At 36.8% G+C, this 10,162-nt stretch overlaps 1 protein-coding gene and 1 long non-coding RNA gene across 3 annotated transcripts in view; one reads left to right on the top strand and one right to left on the bottom strand.

Moving 5' to 3' along the window:
• Window positions 1-206: 206 nt before the first annotated feature.
• LOC106529010 (uncharacterized) overlaps window positions 207-10,162 on the bottom strand; it is a 13,182-nt gene continuing 3,226 nt past the window's right edge. Inside the window, exons 2-3 of the long non-coding RNA XR_001311573.1 lie at window positions 5,995-5,997; window positions 207-301 (exon numbers count right to left, since the gene is read on the bottom strand). This is a non-coding gene — a long non-coding RNA (uncharacterized LOC106529010). The remainder of the gene's footprint in view (window positions 302-5,994; window positions 5,998-10,162) is intronic.
• Window positions 1,500-10,162, top strand: part of LOC106529009 (protein FAM150B) — a 25,259-nt gene continuing 16,596 nt past the window's right edge. The window contains exons 1-4 of one of the 2 annotated variants that reach the window (XM_014024313.1): window positions 1,500-1,875; window positions 2,155-2,363; window positions 5,734-5,787; window positions 8,514-8,594. In XM_014024313.1, coding sequence (XP_013879767.1) covers window positions 2,165-2,363; window positions 5,734-5,787; window positions 8,514-8,594 — 334 coding nt within the window. In that variant the 5' untranslated portion in view covers window positions 1,500-1,875; window positions 2,155-2,164. The other variant, XM_014024312.1, reaches the window with a different exon arrangement.

Genomic DNA, 10,162 nt, shown 5'->3' with positions numbered 1-10,162 from the left:
CTTTTACCCGTTCCTTCACATTTGGCACAGTTTCATTAATTGTTTCAGGTTGTGACTTTGACTTGTCGAGTAAAAGATGGTGTTTCTTCGTGTCCTGGAATGGTTTTTGAAGGTCGGCCATCGATTTCTGCGTTTTCAATTGTTTTCTATTTGTTTTCCATTTCCTCTGAATAAAACGCAATCTGTTCTTTAAGTTGGTGTTTGAGGCTTTGTCCTTGATGTATTTATGGATCTTGGATGTTTCATCCTGGACAGTGGCTCTCACACTCACTAGTCCTCTGCCTCCTTCCTTACGGCTTGTCTCAGGGTGAGCTCACTGTATAGCTCAGTGGGCAAGTCACCGGTCTTCCACCCGGGACCAGGGTTCGAATCCAGGCTGGGGCAAACAACAAAATTGAGCTATGCAGGGTGGGTCCTTAGGCAAGACCCTTAGGATCTATATGGCCTACCTCATACCATGAGAGACATTAATAAACATGACATGCCGGCTCAGACGTCGCCCGGCCAAACAAGGTCTGCGTCAGGTGCTGGGGAACCAGAGCACCTTGATGAAAAATGGGCTACTGCTCAGACGTCGCCCAGGCCAAACAAGGTCTGCGTCAGGTGCTGGGGAACCAGAGCACCTTGATGAAAAATGGGCTACTGGAACAAGATGGAAATGGGCGATATATATATATTTAAATTATCTCTACAAGATCTGGAAATGACAAAGGGACATATCCAACACGTGTTGATTTGTGTCTCACTTTTACTACGTGTGCATGGAAGCCATGTGAATCACAGAACAAAAGGTTTTTTAGTGTGAGAACTGGGTGAAACGAGTTCTTCCAAAGGCATTCTTAGCTACTAAATTGTGAGGATGTGTATTTTGTTTTTGTTTTTTTTTTGTGTTTCCCTGTGTTTCCACCCTCCAGTTATCCTCAGCCTAATTTCTAGTCAATTATCAGTTAATCATCCTCACCTGCTCAGTCATCCCCAATCAGTCCTGCCGCCAGGTGTTCATCATTTCCTCATTCCCTCTGTATACTGTATATACTGGTCTTTTACTCCACACCCTCACTGGCTCATTGTTTGGTTTACCCAGCTGTTATGCTTCTCCCTTGTTGTCATTGTTATTTAGTTTTTGCTGCATCGACAGCTTTTTGTTTATTTTTGTTAAAATAAACATTTTTCTTACTAAAACTCTTACCTCCGTCCGGATTTGGGTTCTTCTCCTAGTCAAAACTTAACATAAATGGGTTCAGGGAACTGTGCATTTTATTCAAACAGGGTGTAGTGTTTTAGCAAATTGTGAGATAAACTGTAAGGACATGGATCATTTTTCTCTACACAGACAGGAGGTGCTGGGCCGCTGCCTGCACTCCGCACTGAACCCGTCTCCGTCTGCTGCACGCGGGTTTGTGTGTGTGTGTGTGTGTGTGTGTGCGCGCGCGGTCCAAACACACCTCCTCTTCCTCATTCCTCATAAAGTTGTGCATGGAGAGAAAGGAGGAGGATTATTTCCACAGTCCAAAAACAAGGGAGCGTGCGGGGATCATTCTGATTAGTGTGAGCTGTTATATACTTTTGTTTACCTTGTACCAAAGGCTTGAATCCGTCCCGCTGTTTGATAACCTGCTGCTGCTGAGGATGAAGCTGTTTTGATCCTCTCCACGCGCTCCTCCAGCTCCGCGCGCCGGTTTAAGATGCCATCGAACCACAACACTTGGCACGTGGCTCGGGGTGCGACTAACCCGGGATAACAAATAAGAGAAAGCGAGAAGTTTTGGTCCTGGGTCGAGAGGAACCCGGAAAGGAGGCCCCAGGATCAGAGAGCGGCGCGCCGGGGAGAGGAGGCGCTGAGCCGCACCGAGCCAACCGGAACGGATAGGGGAGGTAACCTAATGTGTCTAAATGCTGAGAACAACAAAAACATAAAGAAAGTACACTGTAATTACTCAGAAATTACTCAGACAGTCCATTAAATTATTTGTTATTGAACTTGTGTATTGGCACTTCTAATATTTTTCCTAAAAATAGTCTAATTTCATTGGTGCATAGATGCACAGGTGTTTTTAGTAGAAAAAACTTGAACTTGAAAAAACTGAAAAAAAAAAAAAAAAAACTATAGCTGAAAATAGAAGAAAGCTTTGGTATAAAGGTTTGTTCCTGCAGGTTTGCAGAGATGTTGTTCCCTCGGCTCCTCTTCGTCCTTGTCCTCATCCTTCTCCTGCTGCCCGCGGGACGCTGCCATGCTACGCACCGGCACAGAGGCTCCGGTTCCCGGGCTGGGGGCCGCGGGACCGACCGCTCCCACAGAGCCCCATTGGGGGCTATCGAAAATGGAGAGAAAGTTCCGAAAAGGGCGGCCAAGTCTAACCACGGTCAGTTTTGGAACAGTAACAATCTGCAACACACGATCTTGAAGATTAACAATTTTCATTTTGTGGTTTTATTGTCTTTAAATCGAAGATTCGGTGAATGAAATTTAAAGTTGAGTCTTTGATTTTTTTTGTTTAAATCACCGAGACAAACTAACAAATCTTCTCTATTACTGTAAGATAACGATGTTGGCAGGTGCGGTTCTAGGGTTGGGGCCACAGGGGCACTGGCCCCAGCTGAAATCTGATTGCCCCCCTGAAGTGCCCCTTTCCTGTCACTCATCTGTCCTTTACTTTGGGGTGATGATGGTGGATGCAGTTCCATGTTCAAACATTAGTTGAGTTAATGAGTCAAATAGTAAAGTCCAGAATGAATCAAGCTTRCAGAATTCTTCTCTTCTTAAAATGTGAACAATCCTGCAAAAAAGTCTTTCAGCTGACAAATGATGGCTGGATTTTCTCACATGTTGTGTGTTTGAAAATATTTTATCTATGTTCAGTAAAATGTATGAAAAAACTGGTGAGGATAATTTACTGTACAAGATTTTTGGTACCACTTTACAATAAGACTCCCCTTATAGATGACTTAAAGAGTGTATAGATAGGCTATTAATTCATTTGTAAAGTTTACACTTCGTTAATCATTAATAAATGAAACTGGAAAATTTTGTCTCTTTCTTGTCCTTAATTCTTGCAAAATAAACACGTATTAATCATTTTTTAAGTGTTTACAGATTAATTAATAACCTATCTATAAACTCTTTAAAAGCCATCTATAAGGGGAGCCGTATTGTAAAGTGGTATCTTTTAAAAAAATAATTACATTACAAGTGTTTGAAGTGTAAAATGTATACACTGGGAATTTATGTGAAAGGATGTTGAACCAAGACTTGGCACCTCTATGAATATTGTGGCTCCTTGATGGCCCCTTACTCAGAAAAATCATAGATCCGCCCCTGGATGTAGGCCTACATTTTCTTTATCGATGAAGAGGTAAAACCAGTTTGTCTGTAGTCTTGCAGTTGGTTTTAAAGTCAACAAGCAGAAAATGAAAGTTCCCCTCAAAAGCTATTTAGATTCATAGTTTTATACAATTTTTAGAGATCAATATTATTATGAGATTCCATATAAAGAACAATATTTTATAAAACAGTTTCGAGTGTAGCTTCACAGTCTTAAAATCTTACAAACTCAATAAAATCAATGTGTTGTTTGAGGTCGCCTGTACAAATGTAACTTCCCCTGAGGTTTTATTCTCAAACAAATAAACTACTGTTGGTTTTATTTAGATTCACCCATTTAACCTGACTTGGTTCTGGATTGTTGAAAAACCATGATAGCCTTTTATTAACTTAACCCCTTAACATGTGAACATTTTTTTAATTAGAGTATGTTTTATTTTACTTTTTATGTTTTTGTATTTATGTCATATCATCATTAATAGATTGGGTATTGCAGCAGCTTGTGATCTAAAACAAATTTCCATTTTGGACAATAGCGTGTAATTTAATTGATCTTAATACTTTGCACCTTTTGCAGTTCTGAACTCTGTCTAGGATTATCTTTAAATAAATTTAACAAATACTTATCAAGGTGAGCAACATTACACAAAATATAAATTTAATTTCATGTAACTCTGCTGACAATTACAAACTGGGAACACATATAAACTGCCGATTGTGGTCATTATTATAAAAAAATTACTACTGTATTTTAATCCTCTTTCATCAGATTATTTTGACATTTTTGCTGCAAAGAAACCACAGCATGCAACCTGTTTTTTTTGTTTTTGGTGGTTCTATGAAACCTCCTGTAGATAACAAAACGTGAGCTATAAAATTTTTACCGTGAGAGGGATATTGTGAAATATGTTTGCGTATAAACATGCGTGAATATTTTTTAATCATTTGTTCAGATTCCTTAATGCTGTAGTTGACTTAAAACATGTTTTACCAACTGGGGTATAAAATTTATTGGACTAATTGCCACAGGAAACTTAATGGCACTTTCTTCTAACAGGAAAAGGGTGTATTTTAATCCCTAAACTTAATGTTTTTTTTTTTGTAACACTTGCTGAAGAAGTAAATAATAAAGAGTTATGAGCTGGCAAACAAAAATAAGCATGTGAAAATGAATTAAAACCAATTTTGAAGCTAAATCCAATATTTAGAACATGACTGGTGGACAGACTGGGTCATGATGCACACAAACAGAAACAACACAGCTGTTTCATAGAAAAATCACTTTCCCAATGAAAAGCAATAACTGAACTTTCATCATGATTTTTTTTTAATCTACTCTGTCAAATACTATTTTGATTTAAACATTTGCAATGTTTGTGAAAGTTGCTATCTCTGTCCAAGGTGCTGATCCTAAATAAAAAAAGTTCTATTAGTTTTTAAAGCTCACTAAATGACATATTGATCAATTGACTGATTCATTGAATTTATCGATTAAAATTGTTAAACTGAAGCACGTTTATCTGTACTGAAGGCACATTTCAGACCTTCTGGTGCTTAATGTTGCCTGCAAGAAAAAAATAAACTCAGTTTCTGCATTTTTAGGAGATTTTTGTTTAAAACAACAGTCCTTTTGTCTAAAGCAGCAATTGGCAGTGTTTCCTTGACTGTGTCACAAGGTTGGCTGTCAAACTAACTCATGAACTTTAAATTTATAAACAAAAACATTAAAATATTTTTGCCGAAAGGAAAAATTCAACCAGATTTTCAAGTTAGCACCAAGCTGGAACTAATGTGGTCAGTCTTTGAGAAATGATTCAGTTATGGTCCTGAAAATTGCTTTGAAGGTTGGTTTTCAAACCAACTCATACACATTTCATTTGTAACCATGAACATTAAAATATTTATGCCAAAAGCAAAAAGTCCAACTAATTTCTAAGTTAGCAGACCCCATTGGAACGGATGTGGTCAGCTTTTGATAATTCAGTTATGGTGCTGAGAAGTACTGAAGGCCAAAGGATGTCTAAATGTGCTGTACTTTGAATACATAATAGCCACGCCTGGTTCATGGATGAGTTGAAGTAACCACATCTCTCATTCAATCATTCAAGGTAAAATTTGGGTCATAGCATGGTCAAGCACTCTTTGCTAAGTTCAAAATTTGGAAGGAGTTTCTGATTTTAAAAAGACAAAAGCGTATAACAAAATATATTTTAGTGATATTTCTCTCTTCCTAAAATCAAGTAAGGGGAATGTTTTGTTACCTTAATGTCAATTACTTCTGGCTGTCTTCAAATTGTTAACATGCTGGGTTTAAAAGCACATAGATTTGAGATAATGCTTGTTCTGATTCATATAGATAAAAATATCATTAAAAGTTCCTAATCCTTGCTCTTATAACTTTGCTTTCTCAGAGAGTCGCCTCAGAGAATCAAAACACAAGGAACAATTCATCAGCCACTTGACAGGTAGGGACATCCATTGCCTTTTTGTCCAAGTAAACCACTGGTTATGAGCAGCTTTTGAATTTCAGCAAGTTGAATGTTTAACAAAATATTTAGTGCTACATTGAACTGCTAAGTCTGTACTTTAAATGTAACAATTTTCTAAACTAATGAAATGCCCAAGAGTTGTCAGCCTGTAACACTAACACAACTGACTTAATCAATTTTCACTTTCTGTTCATCAAATCCTACTTCATGTGTGTATTGTTATGTTTTAACATGCATCTGAGTACCAAACAGTGTGACTTTACTCCTTAGAACCCCTGAAAATATAGTAGTAAAATATCAATCAGAATAACTTTCAACTGCAACCAAAACCTTGTTTTTCCTAAAGTTAAGTCAGTACTTTTAATGCCTACACTTTACTTCTGTTTTACCTAAAGCCGATCAATAACCACTATAATATCTAAACCTAGTCATTACCTTGAAATCTATAACCCTAACCAAATATTTTTAAACTCAAACATACTTGCATACCATGTCTAACTGTTACTTTGTCTTTTAATTCGTAAACTTAACTTTTTTGAGTATTTCAAAGTGTACATAAAACCACAAGCTTTAAATGTCTGAACTGATAACCTTAGTATGTATGAAACATGCCTGAACCGCTCACAACTGTTTAAGGCCTAAATCCTACCAGATATTTTGTACTTAAACATTATTATGTACTTTTGACATTTGAACCTAACCATGTCATTTATAGCCTGGCCCGTGCCTTCCTACACAGCTCCGCTCAATTCTAGTTTCCCTTCACTTCTCCGTCTGGGATTTCTCCCATAGACAAGGATTTCTTCAGGAGAATTTTGTTCAGGCCAATCAGAGAACAGAAGGAGTTTGGAACGACATAGATGTTCTGCACAGTGGCTGCTTAGTGAGTTAGCAATGCCAGTGGAGGAAGTGAATGAAGCCAGTCTGTGTTGATAAGGCTTCCAAATTAAATTATATTTGTCTGACAAAGCAGCAGCTCTCATTTACAGTCGTCTCATTCGGCTCGGTACTTCTCTCCTCTCAGTAGGGTTGTTTACAGCGCACACGGTTTCCAGTTAGCTTCTTAGCTTAGCCTCCTTCACAGTGGAGCTGGCATACGTACGTTGCAGCCAACCAATCCAATCATTTTAAACTTCAACAGAGGCCACACCTCCAGCAAGAATCGCTTCTCTATAGCCGAAAGTCCAGACCCTTGTGTGAAGCAAAGCAAAACCTGGTTTTAACCAGGCTGTGCAATTTATGCTATTTTTTCCAACTCCTAACTTCTAAATACAATTATGAACTTTTAATGTCAAAATCTTTACCATGTATTTGTAATGTCTAAACCGATCAACATTTTAATGTTTACCTTCACTTAAACACTTTATTCTTATTCACAATCAGGTAAGTTTGAGGTATGTCCATTCCTATAAGAATATTTTAATACTTAAATGTAACCAAGTTTTTTTTAATGCCTAGAAGTCAAAAAATGTTTTAAAAACCTAAAAATAACCAAGAACCTTGAATAACTTAAATTAAACAAATACATTTAAACGTTCATTTCTAACAAACTACTTTTATTAAATCAACCTGAATAAATTGTTTAAATAACTAAATCTAATTAAGCGGAACAGGGATCAAAATTTAAAATAAAAAGCAACACACATGGATCCCTGCTCAGATTTAGCTTTGGATCAGTTTCCTGATTATTGAAAAACTAAATTAAAAAAGCCCCCAGGGCACAAACTTTGGCACAGATCTTAATGAGTTGGGAATGTGTTATTTAATGTGGTTTCAAGTCATGTCAATGTCAGTGTCAAATTTATTCATATACGTAGCACATTAACAACAAAAGCTGAGCAAAGTGCTTCACAGTTTAGTCAAAGACTTCTATCATTTAAACAAAATAAAAATAAAGTACAGAAACACACTATAAGAAAAAAGACATCAGCTCCAACTGAACCTCAAACTCTGTCTGAATCAAAAACCCAGGAAAAAGGATGGATCTTCAGCAAAGATTTAAAAGCCTCAACAGTTTCAGCAGACCAAATATGAAGGGTTAGACTGTTCCATAATTTTGGAGCATCAAATGCCCACCTCTGGATTTAATTTTGGACCAAGGAACATATAAAAGAAACTACTAATATACAAACTACAATTATATAAAAACTTCCACAATGAGTTATATGTTTAAAAAGATTGATAAATTAAATTTATTAAGAAAGTATGATGCTATGTAGTGTTTAGTGAAGCTATTGTTTGATTCCTTGTTTGTTCTTGTTTTCAGATATGGAGATTGTTTATGTTTAAGGTGTTGTTTGTTTGAAGTTGTTTTTTTAAAAAGGGGCAGATTTTCTTTCTGCACCCTTTTCATTCAACAATCAATTTACTTAGTTTTATTTATTTATTTTGATTTTTTTTGGTTCTTTGTTGATTATAAGAATGAAATAAATTAACTAAAAAAACCTCAACTAAAAGTCCAGAGTTCTCTGACTGGAGTGTTGATGTTAAGGAGATCATAAATGTAATGGGGGCCAAACCATTAAAAACTTTAAAAGCCGGCAGTAAAATCTTAAAATCAATTCACAGGTGAACAGGAAGCCTCTGAACAGAAAACAGGACCGGGGTTATGTGTTCATATGTCATGTCATAGACACTCTAAGTGTGCTCACAGGATATAAAGAAACAAAACTTAACTAACGTCTGACTTTTTATGTCCTCAGGTCCTCTTGCCTTTAAACCACGATGCCGGAGACAGTTCCACAGATTGTACCATAACACCAGGGACTGTACTGTACCTGCCTGTGGGTAACAAAGCTCTTTACTTAACTAGTTGTGTTGAATTGTTTTCCCTAAGGTCAAAAAAGGAAATGTTTTTTTATTTAATACAAGAGAGTTGCATAGTTCTTGTTTAGTAAGTTTGGTCATTTTTCTCAGAAAAAACAAAGAAGAAAAATAATTTGTCATGTGAGGTGGAAAGGCTTAAGGGTCCAACATACCCGATCTGAAGATGAACAGTTGACACGGGGTCACGTGGTTGCTTGACGTTCGTTTTCGCATACACAGCTCCTGGGAAACCTTTCCCGCCGTTGTACATGTCACAGCACGGGGTTTCTTCCCACTTGGTGAGAAACTCCACTCTGATATTTGCATTTTGGCCACAAATCTGTTCCTCCGTGCACAATATCTGTGTTTTCTCCATCTGTGAGTATTTGGCTAATTGAATTTCTTTACAAGTGCATGAAAGAATCATGGACGTATTTTCTGAATACCTCGGACAACTGCTACTCAAAACTATCCATGTTTGCACGCACAACAGCTGACTTCTAGAAGCAAAATAGCTGAAGCAAAATGCTTCAACTTTATTGTCTGAGCACTTTTCTGCATGAAAAAAACATGCTCACAAACTTATGACCAATCATGCAATTCTTTGCGCATTTGCATGTGAGGAAAAAGCTTGTCCCAAGCAGTGGTGGAGCCAGACATTTTTCTCAGGGGTGGCCAGACGGGGACCACTACTCACACAGGGGTGGCCAGGAAAATGACATTTGTTTTTACCTGAAAGCTTCTACAGATCTTTATATTTTGGTCATTTCCTTATGTCCTCATATACTGTAGGCAGTGACTACCTTATAAACATGGGCGTCAAAACATTTTAAAAGTGGGGGGACACACTGTTGTGGGGTCTGGGGGTCCTCCCCCAGAAAATTTAGAATGAAATAGATGCCCTTTCCAGCATTCTGGTGTATTTTACCAGGTTGTTTAATATACATTTACCTACATAAGTAAACACTTGATTTGATAATTATTTCAGAGACAGATTATTCATTAAACTAGTTTCATTATCCTGTTTTTAAACGCACTGCTACAGCTGAGATAAGGTTAATTAATGTGTCATAATTTATCATATCAATTGAGTTTAGGGGTGCTTTTTACCTTTTTATGTTGTTTATTGATTTATTTTCAATTTTAACACGTCATTGTGCCAAACGATAATGACCCACAGCTGCATGTTTAAAACTAATTTTAATAACTTTACCCAAAAAACAGGTGCAATATTGATAATCACCGACAGTGAATTTAAAGGGGCATTTCACTTTTTCTGATTTAGTGATAGGTCTACTCCTAACCAAAAGGGACAGATCATCATGCAGCTTTCAGAACATAAAATGACACTGTTATGGTGACCAGAAAAAAAAATGTCACCATAAGTCAGATTGCATAGGCATATTTGACAATTGGTTTGCCTGATTTTTACATAGATTTTTACATAGATTTTATATAGATACATTGTTTTTTTATTTTTTTATTTTATTTTTTAATCTATTTTTATTTTTACATTTTATTTGTTTCTGTTACTTTTTACTCTTTG

This window comes from Austrofundulus limnaeus, unplaced genomic scaffold (assembly GCF_001266775.1).
Source record: "Austrofundulus limnaeus strain Quisiro unplaced genomic scaffold, Austrofundulus_limnaeus-1.0 Scaffold418, whole genome shotgun sequence".
Classification (NCBI taxonomy): domain Eukaryota; kingdom Metazoa; phylum Chordata; class Actinopteri; order Cyprinodontiformes; family Rivulidae; genus Austrofundulus; species Austrofundulus limnaeus.
Note: the sequence above shows the minus strand (reverse complement) of the source record. Positions and strands in the feature narration are given on the sequence as shown.